Source organism: Pan troglodytes, chromosome 14 (genome assembly GCF_028858775.2).
Source record: "Pan troglodytes isolate AG18354 chromosome 14, NHGRI_mPanTro3-v2.0_pri, whole genome shotgun sequence".
NCBI classification, from domain to species: domain Eukaryota; kingdom Metazoa; phylum Chordata; class Mammalia; order Primates; family Hominidae; genus Pan; species Pan troglodytes.
In genome coordinates, this window is record NC_072412.2 from 27,139,350 (window position 1) to 27,157,740 (window position 18,391).

At 47.6% G+C, this 18,391-nt stretch overlaps 1 protein-coding gene across 1 annotated transcript; it reads right to left on the reverse strand.

Moving 5' to 3' along the window:
• On the reverse strand, positions 1 to 11,149 carry URAD (ureidoimidazoline (2-oxo-4-hydroxy-4-carboxy-5-) decarboxylase). Its single transcript, XM_003314092.5, is given in 3 exon segments — positions 1 to 689; positions 691 to 907; positions 10,896 to 11,149. Coding segments are annotated over 3 exon segments (507 nt in total). The 5' UTR covers positions 11,071 to 11,149; the 3' UTR covers positions 1 to 574.
• Between the last annotated feature and the right edge of the window lie 7,242 nt (positions 11,150 to 18,391).

Here is an 18,391-nt window from a genome sequence, read left to right on the forward strand (position 1 = left end):
TTCCCTTCGCAGGGCTCTTCCCGGCCCACCGCCTCCTTCCTGCGGCTTCCCCGGCTCCCCTCGTTTGACTTTCCTGGCTCCCAGTCTGCTCCCCTAGTGCCCAAGAGCGAGAACACCGCTTCCGCTCACATGTAAAGGTCGGGTGCAGCAAATGAAGTGGGAAAAGAGAAAAACAGACAAACCGCTGTGGCATAAAAGATTCCTTTTCCGTCCGTTTTGCTTTGCAGTTCGGGCTTAGCAGGAGAGGGTTGGGGAGAACTGGATAAACGCTTTGGAATCCACAAAGGCCGGTGGTGTCGGGGGCCGCAAAGGGAGTGAAGAATTGAAGCAGTGAGCTGGATAAATCCGGGGCAAAGCACTAAACAATATGGATATTTTGGCAACGCGTGCGCGTGTGAGTGGGCGGACAAAAGGACTCATTACTCGTATGATTGCCTCAATTCTCCACTTCCTTTGTGCACGTGTGTGGACGCTGTTCCAGGCCCGAGTCCGCCTCCCGCCCAGGACGCACAGCTCCGGGCCGTGGCCCCCGCGCGTCCGGTTGTGCGTCCCGGGTCCCTGGCCCGCGCGGCAGCTACAGCTTGGCGGGGTCTGCGCGGAGGAGGTCGGCCAGGCGCAGGCTGCCGATCTTCTTCACCTCGCCCAGAGCAGTGCGCAGCTCCTGCGCGGAAGGGCAGAGCAGCCGCGCGAGCCGCCGTCCGGTTGCTGAAGCGCGCGGCGAGCACGAAGGGGAAGCCGAAGCGCGCGCGGTACTGCGCGTTGAGCTCGGCCAGCCGGAGCCGCTCGTCCGCGCCCAGGCTCCACAGGCCTGCGCCGCTCTGTTCCCGCTGCGACTCGGCCGTGAGCGTGCCCCGCTGCAGCTCGCTGCCCGCCAGGTACGGGTGGCAGCGCAGGATGCCCTCCTGGCCTGCGGAGAAGCACAGACGCAGGCGGGAGCGCGTCACCGCGCCCGCCCCGCACCGCGCACTCGAGGGGGCGCGTAGGCCGAGCCCGGCCCCCCTGCCCCGCCCCGCCCCGCCCGGCCCCAAAGAAGGCTGCGGGAGGGTGAAGTAGAGTACCCAGGCGGTGATGTCGTGGCGGAACAGGGGCGCCCTTGGCGCGCCCCTCTAACAAGTCCTGGACCTTGCGCTTCTCGGTCCCCACTACATTCGGTCGGGACCAGGATCCAGGGGCGGGGCGGGAAGTGACACGTTTGTCTTTTGAGACCTTGGGTCAAGAAGAGCGGAGGAGAGAGAGGGCGGCCGCTGAGGCTCGGAATTTACGACTAGGTCGGGAGGGAGCAGAGACGCGATAAGGATCCTGAGGTTTTCCTATCTTTCAAAGTCCTTTGCTCTCAGGGGGGGCTTTGATGTCTAAAGGGGCCGGACGCAAGGGCCTGAAGACTTCCTGCAAAAGCTCTGGAATGGGTTTCGTTCTGCTCCAAAGGAGAACGGACAGGGGCGGGGTACATCCATAGGGATAACATCCATGGGGCTCGTCAAATAAATGCCCTGGATTTTGTGACCCTAAGTGTGAGTTCTGGGTTTCTGGAATCAGGCATCCAAAGAGCCTTGCAGATGATTAACTGCAAAGAAGCCCACCTCTAGCCAGAGTTCCACAGCCCTTTGAATGAAAGTGGCTTTCCTCTATTTAGGAAATTGCACCCACCCATCCCCCACCGGCCCGGGACTTATTCCCCTTCTGCGACTGTAGATCCCAGAGGCCCCAGAGAACAGCGTTTACTTGAAGGAAAGCTTTGCATAATCTCCTAGGCCTAAAATTGAAAAACTCTGGCGAGTTACCTGTGATTTTCAGTCCCAGGGATTTCCCGGAGTTAGCGCTGGGCAATCATCTTGCTCAGCTCCCTAAAGTGAAAATTAGAACCCTCGGGGCGAGGCAAGATTCCAGATATGGTGAGCAGGGCGCTATGATTTGTAAAATGCGGGTGACGCCTAACTTGCTTTAGAGTTGTGAGGATTAGAGACAATTCATGTACTTAAAACACATCGCCTAATACCTAGTAAACAGAAACAGTCATTATTAGTTGTAGTAAACCCAGTGGAACTGGACTGAGGTGCCTCAGGAAGTACCTGTCTCTGTATCTCAGTAAAGCGGTTGTCCGCCTCTGGCGCTGGGAATAGGCGTGGGGTCTGTTGGAAAAGGCGCGCATGTAAAACACCATTCAATGAATTTTATCTCAAAGAAGCTGAAAATTAAACCCCCGTAAGGTAGACGTCCTCTTCCTCAAACTTATTGTTTCTGTCTAATAAAAGGATGATTGATAGTGCACCATCTAACTCATGAACTAATTTCTCCCTGAAAGACACGGAGAACTGGGGGTAACATCCCCGTGTAAGAGAGGATTCAGTGAAGGCTGAAAAAGAACTAGTGACCTGCCTAGGGTCACTCAGCACACTGCGCCTGGACCCTCTACTCCAAATCACAGGCGTTTTCAGGGCACGGCTGCCCCTGCAAGGTTAAGGAAAGTTCAAAACGAAAGTCATGTCACCTATAATCCCATCCCTCTAACACCACTGTTTTTTGTTTTTTGTGTGTTTTTTCAAGACAGCTCTGTCGCCCGGGATGGAGCGCAGTGGGGCGATCTTGGCTCACTGCAACCTCTGCCTCCTGGGTTCAAGCGATCCTCCCGCCTCGGCCTCCTAAAGTGCTGGGATTACAGGTGTGAGCCACCAAGCCGGCCTAACACCACTGTGATAGAGCCCTTCTCGTAGGTGTCCTGCCCCTCGGGCACTGCAAACAGGAACGGGTCTTTCCCGCTTCCCGCGTCCAGCCCCGTCCGGGTAGTGCGAAAATGTGAGAATTAAATTCCCCACCTGGGGGAGCAGCCCCAGCCCTGTGCCCGGGGTTGGTCGTGCCACGCGGCCACTTGTCAGGCCTGGGGAACGGAGCTCAGCTCCCGCCCGGATCCCCTCCGCGCTCACCCAGGCCCAGGACGGCAACCTGCCCGGGCTGCGGAGGAGGGGAAAACGCGAGTCTTGGGCGGCTGGACCTTCCGCGCCTCCTCTTCAGGTGTTCGGAGTTTCAGAGCAGCCGCTAGGTCCCCCGCCCAGTCAGGGGACTTCCCTCCCCCCCGTTGCATGCTGTCTGGAGGATCAGCCCAAGCTGCGAGGGAGGTGGTCACTGGTGGGAGGCCCGGGCGCGGGGTCTGTCGTCTTGCCGCCCCCACCAGGCTCCCCGCGCAGGCCGTGCAGCAGAGGGAGGCGGCGGCGTCCCGCCAACGTGGCGTACGCCGAGCCCCCTTCTTGCCCTTGGTGCCCTCGCATCTCGCTTCTCACTCTCTAGAGTTTGTCTCCCGCTTGGAAACGTCGCCCGGGGTTAATGTTTGCCTAGAACTGAGCACGAGTTTTCCACTCTTGCAGCGCGAGAAGAGAAAAGACGCAGATAAACTAGCAGAGCAAAGGGCAGAAGAAAAGAGACTAAAAAGGAGAAACTAGAATTTACTCTCTGTCTCAGTCGCTTCTCTCTCTCTCTGTCTCTTAGCTGCGCCTAACAAGAAAAAGGTGTGAGGAATCAGGTAGAGGATGGTAGCTCAGAAGAAACAGAGCCTGACCTCACCTGGCCAGATATCCCATCTTCATTGCCCCAAACCACTGGACCCTTGAGTAAGTACATCGGGAATGGTGTCTATGTGTCCACTGGCCTGCAGCAAGGACCCAGTTCCCTGCCAGCGCCAGTATGCTATCCCTAAGCTGTGCCCATAAGCCCCAGTGGGAGGCTGGATACTGGGCAAGTAGGTGCCATCTCCTTGCCTCCAGTCCTCAGTGTTCCCCACCTGGAAGCCCAGGCGCTAGGCAGGCCAGTCAGACAGCCCGTGGTTCTCAGGGAATCTAGGTACTGCCCGTTCTTCAGTCTTTCTTGAAAATCTGGACTTACCTCCTAAGCATTGGTGTGTCACGTCTAGAGATGTAGGTGTGGATGTGTGTTATTTGCCGGGACCACAGGACCTGAATCTTTACACCTAGAAGAATTCCTGGCACAGAGCAGACACTCATTGTTCTATGGGAGAGGAACAGGGCAGGCAATTGTGGCCATGGAAGCTCAGAATCCCATAACAGTCCAACTGCCTCCTGGTCCATACCCAGTGGTATCTGGGTATGTTATTACCCCTGGTACGATGGACAATCTGTTCTTCCTATGGAAGGCCAACCCCTCCATTTATGTTCTTGAAGCTAGCTCTCCTTTCCTGTCAAAGACTTTGCTTCTGCAATTTCAAATATCTATTTCTCCATCCCCACACCGCTTACCCTTATCAATGTGCAAACATGCCTTAGAATCACTCATCCCATAAACAATATTAACGTTCTCTCTTGATTCCCTTTTGCTCTCTTGTTTCTCCCTATTTCTCTGCTCCTCCTTACAGAAAAGACCTTAGAGTTGTCTCCTGGCCTCTCCACTTCCTGACCTCCCTTTCCAGGCTCACTCTGTCACGCTTTGAGCCACTGTACCAACTGATCTGCACTCATTAAGGACATCTTGCCTGAGCCTAAAGACCAATGCCTGACCTCTTCTTTCTCAGCCTCTCCAGACCATGTCACCTGGTTGGCCCTCTCTCCTTAAAAAATGACTATAAACGGCCGGGCGCAGTGACTCATGCCTGTAATCCCAGCACTTTGGGAGGCCGAGGCGGGTGGATCACAAGGTCAGGAGTTCGAGACCAGCCTGACCAACATGGTGAAACCTCGTCTCTACTGAAAATACAAAAATTAGCTGGGCATAGTGGCACACGCCTGTAATCCCAGCTACTCAAGGCAGGAGAATTACTTGAACCCGGGAGGCAGAGGTTACAGTGAGCTGAGATTGTGCCACTGCACTCCAACCTGGGTGACAGAGCAAGACTCTGTCTCAAAAAAAATGACTACCACTTACCTTCAGAGACATCCTTTGCCTACTTTCATCTTGCTCTGCCAGATAGGTCACTAGCACTAGTACCACAGGACTCAGTACCCACATCTCATCCCTTTGTTGTTTACACCAATGTACTTACTAAGTGCCCTCAGCCAGTCGTAGGGTTTGAAATGCCATCCATTCTTTGATGACAGCAAGAAATACTTTAGCCCTCAGTGTTTCACCAAGCTCCTCTGTTTTGATGCAACTGAGCAGTCAGCATTTTCATCTGGATGATTTTTGGGTATCTCAGACTCAGCAAGCTCCTTCCTCCATCCTGTCTTCTCAACTCTAAGTCTTCCTCAACTCGGAAAATGGTACCACCACCCACCCAGTGGCTCAGACTGAAAACTTAGGAGTGACCATTCAGCTTTGTTTCTGATCTGCCTTCTGTCATCAAATCCATTTAAAAAAATCCTGTTGACTCTAACTTTAAGCCCTATTCTGAGAATCCATTCGCATCTCTCCATCTCTACTGCGCCAACCACAGTCGAAGCAACCTCAACTCTTACTCTTACTACTGCAGTGGCCCCTCGACCTGGCCCCCTGCATCTGACATAGCCCCCACATCACCATCCTAAAGCATAAACCCCAGTGACCCATTGCAAATGGAGAAGCAAGTTCCTTATTAGACCTAAGCAGCTTTACATGATCAGGCCTTTGCTGCCTCTTCCTCACATCCCTCCACTCCTTACTATTTTCCAACTACCTTGATCTTTCTGTGCCCCAAAAATGTCGAGTTCATCCTGGTCTCAGGTTCCTTTGCTTTTTTTTGTTTTTGTTTTTGAGACGGAGTCCCATCCTGTCACCCAGACTGGAGTGCAGTGGTGCGATCTCGGCTCACTGCAACCTCCATCTTCCAGGTTCAAGTGATTCTCCTGCCTCAGCCTCCCGAGTAGCTAGGATTACTGGTGCGTGCTACCATGCCCAGCTAATTTTCTATTTTTAGTAGAGACCGGGTTTCACCGTGTTGGCCAGGCTGATCTCGAACTCCTGGCCTCAAGTAATCCATCTGCCTCATCCTCCCAAAGTGCTGGGATTACAGGCATGAGCCACCGCGACCAGCCAGGTTCCTTTTCTATGAGTGGCCTCATCCTAGATTTCAGCTACTTATTTCTCATGCTTCGGTCTTAAACTTAAATTAACCGCCTAAGAAAGACCACCTTTATTACATATTTTCTGCCATATTACATATATTTTTTTCTGAGAATTTCTAGAACCTGAAATAATGGTATTTTTAATGTTAATCCTGTCTCTCTTCACTAGAATGTAAGCTCATTTAAGGCAAGGACTTGTCTTGGTCACTACCCCGTTCCCAGTGCCCACGACAATCCCTGGGGCACAGTGGGCACTCAGTGAATATTTTTTGACCAACACAGCACTTTTGGTAAGGAGTGTTTCATTTTGTTTTGTTTTGTTTTGTTTTCTGAATAAACAAACACATTTTAATAGCTTGATCTAAAACCCTCATAGCCTGTATTATAAGGAACTTATTAGTATCCAACTCCATTCATTCAATAAAAATGTTGTTTAATAAGCATAAAGTAATAAATTGTGGCATTACTATAATTCTGAAAGACACAGAGATGCACTTTGTTTTTTTTGTGACAGGGTTCTCGCTCTGTCATCCAGGCTGGTGTGCAGTGGAGCAATCATGGCTCACTGCAGCCTCAACCTTCTGGGCTCAAGCAATCCTCCCACCTCAGACTCCCAAAGTGCTGGGATTACAGGTGTGATTCACCATAGCCAGCGGAAATGCACAGTTAATTAACTCTTATGAAAGTTGTATTGCTCTTTAATTTTATAACACAAATCCGCCCTGAATTTCTTCAGTTAGTGCATGTGAGTTTCAACTTTCTTCCCTTTACTGATTGTCCGTTCTCTTTCCTAGAAAACCTTTGCCTCATCTTTAATCTGTGGGAACTGATTGGCTGGAGAAGGTACTTTGCCCAATAGCACTAGAGCTCAATATTAATCCTGGACTGCCACCTACTGGCCAATAATCATCATAGCAGAACCTAAATAGACTCACCCTTAGTCTAGAAACCCAGTTTTGTTTTCTGTTAATGGTGGAGGTTTTTCTTCAGTCACCAAAACAAATACATGACTAGGTAGACCACTGTAACTTGAACGTCTCTCTAAGGTACCTTCTTTTTAGATTCAAATAATCTATTTCACCCAGTTTGCTTCTTACTATCCAAAGGGTAAAGCTAGACTGTAATAAATCCCATTTTAAGACTGGGCGCAGTGGCTCACACCAGTAATCCCAGCAGTTTGGGAGGCTGAGGTGGGCGGATCACAAGGTCAGGAGATCGAGACCATCCTGGCTAACACGGTGAAACCCCGTCTCTAGTTAAAAAATACAAAAATTAGCCGGGCATGGTGGTGTGTGCCTGTAATCCCAGCTACTCCGGAGGCTGAGGCAGGAGAATTGCTTGAACCCAGGAGGCGGAGGTTGCAGTGAGCTGAGATTGTGCCACTGCACTCCAGCCTGGATGACAGAGCAAGACTCCATCTCAAAAAAACAAACAAACAAAAGCAATTTTATTGGATTTTTTGACAAATAAAAATTATACATGTTTATGGTGTGCACCTTGATGCTTTCCATATATGTATACATTGTGAAATGATGAAGTCAAGCTTTTTAATATATCTATCACCTCACATATTTATCATTTTTTGGTAGTAAGAACATTTAAAATCTACTCTCTTGAAGGTGGGGCAAGGTGGCTCATGTCTGTAACCCCAGCACTTTGGGAGGCCAAGGTGGGCGGATCACTTGAGGTCAGGAATTTGAGACAAGCATGGCCAATATGATGAAACCCCATCTCTACTAAAAATAGAAAAATTAGCTCGGCATGGTGGCAGGTGCCTGTAATCCCAGCTACGAGAGAGGCTAAGGCAGGAGAATCGCTTGAACCCGGGAGGGTGAGGATGCAGTGAGCCAAGATGGTGCCACTGCACTCTAGCTTGGGTGACAGAGTGAGCCTCTACCTCAATTAAAATAAAAAATAAAAAAGCCTACTTTCTTGGCAATTTCCAAATATACAATAGATTATTATTGACTATAGTCACCATGCTGCGAAGTAGATCATTTTATTTGATTATTTAAACAATAAAACATGGGGTCTAGGACATCAAGCATTTATCTTAATCAAATACATTAGTGGATAAATGAATGAAAACCCTAAAAACTGTTTCTAGACTTTGTTTCTCATTGTCTGGAAAAAGCCTTCAAAACCTGTTGGGTTGACTCTCAGGGTTATTAGAATTCCAGTCCTGCCACTTTCTAGTAGTGTGTCCTTGCTCAAGTTACTTAATCTCTGTGTGCCTCAGTTTTCCCATCGGTAAGAATGGGAGCAATAATAATACTATTCCTCATTTTATAGGGATATTAGAGGATTGAATGAGTTAGCAAGTGCAAAGTTTTTGGAAAAGTGCCTGAAACACACCAGTAGTAAAAGTTCAATACATTTTAGCTATTTGTTGTTGTTATTGTCGCCATTGATAACATCACTTGTCTACTGTTACTGAGATGTTAAGATGAGGAGCTGCCGCCAGACAGCATTGAGGCTCCCAGCTGCTCCCAGACAAGTGCAGAACCGAGAAGCAGCCTCCACTACAGGGAGCTCCTCCCCAGAACCGTGTCTACTGCAGACACCAACAACCGTCCAGGGGGCCCAAACTCCCTCCAGCCATTTTGTCCACTGACCTACCACTGAGTCACCCAGTTAAAATGTGTGGGGAAGGGGGTAATGCCAGAATTCCCACTTTTCAGTATCACCTTGGAAACGATTTCATGCATTCATTCAGCAAACTTTGATTAAGTCTCAACATCCTGTTCACTCTGTGATCTGGGATTCTGACACTAGCCAGGAGACAGAGGTTTCATCAAGTCACAGGGGCATCAAAACAAGCCTCGGGAGCGGGGCTTGCCCACGTCCAGTGCTGCCCACACTCCACTGTGCTCAGGGCCCTGACTGGACTGACCTGGAACTAGAACCTCTGGCCAGCCGGGTTGTGGGGAGTGTTGGTGAGCAATAAGATGAAAATGGAGAAATTGTTGTGTTTTTATCAAAGTTCCAGACACAGAGTAAGAAAGCCCCCAAAACGTGTGTTAAGTAACTGGCCAAACCCAAGAACAATAGATTTAAATTATTCACGCAATCCTAGCTTTCTCTCTCAACACGCTCCCTCCTCAGCCTCACCACTCCTTTGGGTATTAAGACAATCAAAGGATTTGCCTCTCTTTTTTTTTTTTCCTGAAAAGAAATTACTTTCCAGTGAGGCTGTCATTTTGCCTCCTCTATTCTATTTTCCTGTCAGACATTGAGAGGGTGGGCTCCGGGGCCTCCTGCTCCTTCCGGCCTGCCCTGCAGCAGTTCAGCTGAGAGGCTGTGGTCCCTTCACTCATCAGGCTGGGACTGGGCTGTCCCTGTGAGTCAAGGGTCAGAAGGCTCCAGTGATGACCCCCAAGCCCAGTGGAGGAGCTGAAGTCCTCAGCTATGGAGAGGCCCCCAGAAGTGGGTGAGTGTCCACATGGCCCCAACATTCCTGTCCATTTGATTTTATGACATCCTCTGCTCTTCCTAGATAAGCCTCAAATGAATTAAAAGGAGCTCCTTATTTTGGAGACGTCTGTATGACGGTCAGAAGCCATCTGGCTGTCAAAGGCCATCCTGATAGGCGGCATCGTCTGTTGGCTCCTTTTTGGTGAAGAGAGCAGGGGCTCTCCTTCCCCACCCAGATGTCCACAGAGGCCTCTCTGCCCCTCGCCACCCCTTCAGTACATTTCAGGTTTCTCCACAGAGCATCCAGGACAGCCCCTGAGGCAGCCTGGTCTCTGTGAAGCTGTGTGTGTCATTCGGAGTCACCCCCTCTTCTCCTCACCCCACACCAAGAAGTGCCTCATTTTCTCTCTCTCTCCACAGAAGAAATCAGTAACTTCTTTCCCTTCCTCCAGAGGGATGCCTTCAGATTCTCCTCCTTCCCCTCCATCCCTCAGGGAGTTGCTGATCTGAATGAATTCACTCTCCTCAGCCATCCAGTCCAAACTGGCCCGTTCTGGTACAAAAGTCAGCCGATTGCCCTTTCCCCTGGGCTCTGGAGATAGTCTGATATCCAGCTGTCCTCTCTGTCACATACAGGACATTCCCAAGCCAGATGGGGTGGCTAAGACAGGGTGGGCCCTCAGCCTGGCCTTTAGCCTCTGAATCACTCTGATGTCTTTTGCTAGGTTCCTCCTTGTGACCTCAAAGCTCTAATATTTAACAGCCACTTTCCTTAGCCACCGCATTCTTCCAGTCCATGTCTGACCTAAACCACACAAGTGCTTGACTCTTATGGACTAGACCTGAGGAAACTTACTGAACCTTCCAAAGGAAAGAACTCAATAAACACATCAAGTATAAGGAATTAGACTAAAATAGATGATAGATAGATAGATAGATAGATGATAGATAGATAGATGATAGATAGATAGATTTTTAAAAACAACTTTTTTTGTTGTTTTTTGTTTTGTTTTTTGAGACACAGTCTTGCTGTGCCACCAGGCTGGAGTGCAGTGGTGAAATTTTGGCTCACTGCAATCTCCGCTTCCCAGGCTCAAGCGATTCTCCTGCCTCAGCCTCCCGAATAGCTGGAACTACAGGCACGCACCACCACGCCTGGCTAATTTTTTGTATTTTAGTAGAGATGGGGTTTCACCATGTTGGCCAGGATGGTCTCGATCTCCTGACCTTGTGATCCACCCACCTCGGCCTCCCAAAGTGCTGGGATTACCGGCGTGAGCCACCAACACGCCCGGCCTAAAAACAATTTTTGTAGCAACAGATCTCATCATGTTGCCTAGACTGGTCTCAAATTCCTGGGCTCAAGTGATCCTCCCATCTCAGCCTCCCAAAGTGCTGGGATTACAGGTGTGAGCCACCATTCCTGGCCAGTATCTAAAAATATTTTGACAAGCATATTTGAAATCCCTTTGCAGAGAATGTCTGATACGGAAGCCTTACCTGACTGTGGAAGGGCATCAATAAAGGCAAAAAAGTGCTTCTCTAAATCTTCCAAATCAGATAATGGCCGCTGGGACCAAACAGCAGCTGCAATCAGAGGACATCTCTCAGTGACATTCCCAAACACATCCACGAATTCTCCAAGGTCCATGGAGTTGACCTTCTCAATGTCCATTCCTTGTATTCCACCGGAGACAGCGGGACGTCCAGCTCCCCTCTCGGCGAGTGAGTGACGCTGTCTCGGCTCACTCGGTTATATCTGCTGAACACAAGAGCTTGCTTTTTACACAACACCACCTTCGCGTGTTTTAAATGCCTTTGGGAGAAGCAGATCCAGAATACTTGTGTAATGAACAAGCACAGGCTTAAGGTTCTAATCCAGGGAGCAGAGATCTCTGCATGGTCAATGTTTCCAACCAAACCATTCCCATAATCAAAGGCAGCAGGGGCCCTATTTCACTCTAAGCATTAGAGCCAGATCTGTTTTTCATGTTGTTAGGCTTTTTTTTTTTTTTTTTGGTGTCTAGCTCTGTCACCCAGGCTGGAGCACAGTGGCGCAATCTCAGCTCACTACAACCTCCACCCCCTGGGTTCCAGCGATTTGCCTATCTCAGCCTCCTGAGTAGCTGGGATTACAGGCATTTGCCACCACACCCAGCTAAGTTTATTTTTTTGGTTTTGTTTGTTTGTTTGTTTGTTTTAGTAGAAACGGGGTTTCACCATGTTGGCCAGGCTGGTCTCGAACTCCTGACCTCAAGTAATCCACCTGCCTCGGCCTCGCAAAGTGCTGGAATTACAGGTAATTATTATATTGTTATTATTTGAGATAGGTTCTGCCTAGGTTGTCCAAGCTGGAGTGCAGTGGCTATTCATAGGCACAATCCCACTACTGATCAGCAGTGGAGTTTTGACCTGTTCTCTTTCCAACCTGGGCCAGTTCACCGCTCCCTGGGCAATCTGGTGGCTCCGGTCTTCCTGGAGGACATCAGATTGATGCCGAACTTGGTGCAGTCACCTGATCGGCAGAGCGCACTACAGCCCAGAACTCCTGGACTCCAGTGATCCACCTGCCTTAGCCTCCCGAGTAGCTGGGACTACAGCCGCGTCTGGCTGTTATTAACACTTTAATGTCATCATCACCGCAGGACATTTTCCCTGATAATTTAGCCAGGTCACGGGTCAACCCACTTGGAACTTGATTTCCTAACTATTGTTATTGCTGCTGTTAAGGATAGGTACTATGTTTTTCTCAGTCTGTGTATGCCAGATGCTTAACACAACAGGTACTTAATAAATGCTCATTAAGCAGGACAAAATGTCTAAGGAATAATTCTGCCCCATTCTCAATAGTCTCTCAAACCCCATTAGGAGTTATTTTCTTCTTGAAAATATCTGTGTCTATGTTGCTTCTTGTATGTATTTACTTGTATGTCGGTTCTCAGCCGGGACATATTCCAGAAGCCTGGAGACCAGTGTGTCTTGCTGCCTCTGTATCCTGGCTGACAAGGGCTGTGCCTACGGTAGGCATGAAAGAAACACTATTGGATGGATTGGTTGGCCAGTTAGCTAACCACATAGATTAGATTTCACGTACTAATGTCTTCCAGGTATACACAAAACAAAATAATGTGCCAGGTAAAGTCAAAGAAAAGAAAGGGTCAGAATTGACAAATAAACACATTACTGCTATCTCCCTTTAGAACTACAAATGCAAACATTTCCCAAAGCCATATCAGTTACACATTTGCTTTCATTTGAATAAAAATTCAATGAACCAGGTAAGGTGGCATGTGCCTGTAGCCCCAGCTACTCAGGAGGCCAAGGCAGGAGAATTGCTTGAGCCCAGAAGGTCCAGGCCAGCCTGGGCAGCATAATGAGACCTTCTCTCAAAAAACAAAAATTCAATGAGAGAACAACCATATTAGGATTCATAAACCAGTCTCATGTGCTCCTATGGTCTGTGAAAGGCAAACAACAACCGTACCCATGTGATCTACCAGCAGCCATTATTTTCGTCCTAAGTCTACAGACTCTTCCCCAGCTGGCACCTCTCCTTGACTACCTGGCCCATCGGGTCAGGACTAACCAACCGAGCCCTCATCTCTTAAAAAGTAGCTGCTAAAACTTGCTTTTCAAAGGGGATAAATCTGGTGCCAGAAGTTCCAGCATGACTGGCCTTCTATTGAAATATAAGGAAGGAAGGGTTAACACTTCTACAGTGTATACCTCTGTGTGCGTATATGTATAGGTATAGGTATAGGTATAGGTATAGGTATAGGTATAGGTATAGGAATAGGTATATGTATAGGTGTAGGTGTAGGTGTAGGTATAGGTATAGGTATATGTATAGGTGTAGGTGTAGGTATAGGTATAGGTATATGTATAGGTATAGGTATATGTATAGGTATAGGTATAGGTATATGTATAGGTATAGGTATATGTATATGTATAGGTATAGGTGTAGGTATATGTATATGTATAGGTATAGGTATATGTATATGTATAGGTATAGGTATAGGTATATGTATAGGTATAGGTATAGGTATAGGTATAGGTATATGTATATGTATATGTATAGGTATAGGTGTAGGTATATGTATAGGTATATGTATATGTATAGGTATAGGTGTAGGTATATGCATATGTATAGGTATAGGTGTAGGTATATGTATAGGTATACGTATAGGTATAGGTATATGTATATGTATAGGTATAGGTATATGTATATATATGTATAGGTATAGGTATAGGTGTAGGTATATGTATATGGAATCACGCAGTGTGTATGCCATTTCTGGCCATGCAGCACAGCATAGTGAGCTTGGACTCGGGAGCCACCACCTGGGTTCTGATCCCAGCTCCACCACCTATTGTGTGACATGTGACAAGTTCTCGAACTTTTCTATATATGAGTTTCCTCATCTGTAAAATGAGGATAATAATAGTATTTACGGCCAAGCACAGTGGCTCATGCCTGTAATCCCAGCACTTTGGGAGGCCAAGGCGGGTGGATCACCTGAAGTCAGGAGTTCGAGAACAGCCTGGCCAACATGGTGAAACCCCGTCTCTACTAAAAATACAAAAATTAGCTGGGAGTGGTGGTGCGCGCCTGTAATCCCAGCTACTTAGGAGGCTGAGGCAGGAGAATCACTTGAACCCAAAAGGCGGAGGTTGCAGTGAGCTGAGATTGCACCACTGCACTCCAGCCTGGACAATAGAACAAGATTCCGCCTCAAAAAAAAAAAAAAAAAGAAAGAAAAAAGAAAAAGAAAAAGAAAAAATACTATTTGCCTCAGGGAGTTTTGCAAAGATTAAACAAATTAATATACCAAAGTGCTCAGACGGTTCCTGTCTCAGAGCGCTTCATAGGTGTTGGCTAACACATCTTCTGTGTGCAGTCTCTTCGCTGGACTGCCACAGGATTTTCTTTTTTTCCCTTCTGCCAGCAGAGTCACATCCTCTTTTCCTTGTCTAGGCATGCTTTGCCACAGACATAGTCCAACAGCCCAGTATCTGTTTGTTTTCTTTTTCCCTCTGCTGCCACCTCCAGCCTCAGTTAATTTGCGGGCTGGGCTGTGGGACCAGGGAAGGTAGATTCTGTGTCAGGGCCCGTACCACTGCTCTGCCCAGGCCTCCAGCCACATAGGTGTCCCTCGTCCCAGGGGTCGTGGTGAGTGGGAGGGGAAGGCAGAGCAGTGCTGAGGATGAAGAGACCCTGGGCCACTACTCTTTGACTTCTGAAAGCTCACCCCCTGTGCATGAACCACCCTCCCACTTCCTCCACACACTGAGGGTCTCTGGGGCTGTGAGAGCTCCTGCCTGCACCTTGGGGCTGGGGGGCTCAGTTCGTCTGCAGCAGGAGAGAGACATCTGAATTTGTGAGATGAAACGCCTTTGGCTCAGGGACACGCTGGTACAAGCAGTGGGAATGGCTACACCCCTGATGCTACTCCACCAGACTGGACACCTAACCTCCTCTTACTTTGTTATATCTATCACAAAACAATGGAATTCTAAATGATTCACTAACATAGAAACTTTTAAGACACAAAAGGTTACAAAATTAAATAGTCATGGATTTAGAAGCAACATTGACAAAAACCAAACAAATATATTATTAATGTGGAATTTGACAGTCCATGTCACAAATGTACTCTGGGCTTAACTTTTCCTGTTTGATTCTCATCAGCCAAATCGACCAAAGAAATGTAAGGTGGTCAGGAAGTAAAGCAATTTTCATCCAAGCAAAAAGCTAATTTATTAAATTGTACATTATAATTTAGTGTACAATTGTATGCTATGTAAATTATATATCAATAAAGCTGTTTTTTAAGCTAAATTATATACTGATGTGGCCTCATAATTTTTGTTTAACCACACAATATATGAGTCTTATGTTCTGGTTGCTGAATATATTTGACCTTATTATAATTTTGTTAAGAGACTGTTTTAGCAGCACATAGAGAAAGTTCTTAAATAGGTAAAATCAAATTTTTATTTCATTTTTTTAGTTGAAACATTTCAGGCTGGACATAGTGGTTACATCTGTAATATCAGCATTTTTATAGGCTGAGGTGAGAGGATGGCTTGGGCCCAGGAATTCAAGCTTACGGTGAGTTACGATCGTACCACTGCACTCCAGCGTGGGTAAGTGGGTAACAGAACAAGAACAAGACCCTGCTTCAAAAAAAAAAAAAAAAATGCTGGGCACCGTGGCTCATGCCTGTAATCCCAGCACTTTGGGAGACCAAGGAGGGTAGATCATCTGAGGTCAGCAATTTGAGACCAGCCTGGCCAACATAGCGAAACCCCGTCTCTGCTAAAAATACAAAAATTAGCCAGGCGTGGTGGTGGGCACCTGTCATCTCAGCTACTTGGGAGGCTGAGGCACAAGAATCACTTAAACCCGGGAAGCGGAGGTTGCAGTGAGCCGAGATCACGCCACTGCACTCCAGCCTGGGCGACAGAGTGAAACTCCATCTAAAAAAAAAAAAAGCCAAACAAACAAACACAAAAACACCACATATACACAAACAAACAACACGTGGCCAGGTGTGGTGGTTCATGCCTGTAATCCCAGCACTTCGAAGTGGGAGGATTGCTTGAGCCCAGGAGTTTGAGACCAGCCTGGGCAACATGGAGAGACTCCATCTCTATTAAAAAATAATAATAATTTAAAAATTAGCCAGATGTGGTGGCTGAGGCAGGAAGATTGCCTGAGCCCAGGAGGTCAGTGCTGCAGTGCATCATGATCGCACCACCCGACACCAGGCAACAGATTGAAACCCCCATCCCATCTCAAAAAAACAAAACATAACATTTCATACATCTGTATCTGTTCTCCTCAACTATAGCCATTCACTTTTCATGATTGGAGCTTATGTAGAAATAGTTTTTGGATAAGATACAAGAAAGACAAATCACTTCCAGATATATACAACTTCAGTTTGAGGCAAATTAGAAATTGGAACTCATTTGTTCTGCTGTTACCAGACCCCTTCACTGGCCGGGTGACTGAGCCAAGCAAGATGAAGTACAGGTGGGAGGGGCCCCGAAGGGATGCCACATCGTGTGACCACCAGGAGCTGGGCAGGCATGGGTTCCAGGTCATGCCCGGCAGGTACTGGCTCCATGTACAAGTGATTTAACCGCCTTAAGCCTTGGTTTCACCATCTGTTAAACTGCTACAGAGCAAGTTCCTACCTCATGATTTGTTAAATGGGACAATCTGTATGAGGCCTTTAGCACAGAGTATGTTACCAATAAAAGAATTCATCAAAGCAAACCTGGAGGACATTATGCCAGGTGAAATAAGCCAGTCACAAAAAGACAAACACTGCATGATTCCACTTACAAGAGGTGCCTAGAGTAGTCAGATTCAGAGAGACAGTGGGTGGCGGTGGTGAGGGGCTGGAGGGAGGGAGAAGTGGGGAGGGGTTTAATGGGCACATGGTTTTAGTTTTCCAAGATGAAAAAGTTCTGGAGCGGGATAGCAATGATGGTTGCACAACAACGTGAATGTCCTTAATACCACCAAACTGTGCACTGAAAAGTAGTTAAGATGGTGAATTTTATGTTATGTTTATTTTGCCACAAAAAATTCACCAAAGCCTTTTTGTCTCTCATTAAGATAATGTGGAATTTAATACATGTTGGACCCCCTAGGAGCTAAAAAACAGATGTGTATTTTTTAGGTGGTAACTCCTCCCACTTTTTATTTCTGTTGCTGATGGTGACTGCAGCATCGACAGAATCAAATGTAAACAATGATAGATTTTTTTTTTTTTTTTTTTTTTTGGAGTTGGAGTCTTGCTCTTGTCACCCAGGCTGGAGTGCAATGGTGTGATCTTGGCTCACTGCAACCTCCACCTCCCAGGTTCAAGCGATTCTTGTGCCTTAGCCTCCCAAGTAGCTAGGATTACAGGCATGCACCACCATACCTGGCTAAATTGTGTATTTTTAGTAGAGACAGGGTTTCGCCATGTTGACCAGACCAAACTTCTGACCTCAAGTGATCCGCCTGCCTCCACTTCCCAATGTGCTGGGATTACAGGAGTGAGCCACCGCACCCAGTCGATCATTTCTTTTTGACAAAAAAATATAAAGGGAGTGGCAGAGGAGTTCAGCTAAGTCTGTTACTGTGGAAGTCTTTCATGAGAAGCTGAAGAGAATGAAAGAAGAGAAAATGAAGGGCCAGGCACAAGTGGCTCATGCCTGTAATCCCAGCACCTTGGGAAGCCGAGGTGGGTGGATCATTTGAGGTCAGGAGTTCAAGACCAGCCTGGCCAACATGGCGAAACCCCGCCTTTACTAAAATTACAAAAATTAGCTGTGCATGGTGGCACGTGCCTGTAATCCCAGCTACTCAGGAGGCTGAGGCAGGAGAATCGCTTGAACCTAGGAGGCGGAGGTTGTGGTGAGCTGAGATGGTGCCACTACACTTCAGCCTGGGAGACAGAGCAAGACTCTGTCTCAAAAAAAAAAGGGGGAGGGTGCTAAGGGCTTGAATAGACATCTCTCAAAAGAAAACATACAGATGACCAACAGATATATGAAAAAATGTTCAACATCACTAATTAGAAATGCAGTTCAAGCCAGCAACAATGTATTAAAAAAAGAGAGAGAGAGAGAGGGAGAAATGCAGGCTGGGCATGGTGGCTCACACCTGTAATCCCAGCACTTTGGGAGGCCAAGGCAGGCAAATTGCTTGAGTCCAGGAGTTCAAGACCAGCCTGGGGAACATGTGAAACCCCCTCTCTAATAAAAATACACATACACAAAATTAGCCAGGCATGGTGACACATGCCTGTAGTTCCAGGTACTTGGGAGGCTGAGGTGGGAGAATCACCTGAGCCCAGGAGGTTGAGGCTGCAGTAAGCTGAGATCTCACCACTGTGCTCCAGCCTGGGAAACAGAGTGAGACCCTGTCTCAAAAAATAAAAATTAAAAAAAAGACAGAGGATGACCGGGTATGGTGGCTCATGCCTGTAATCCCA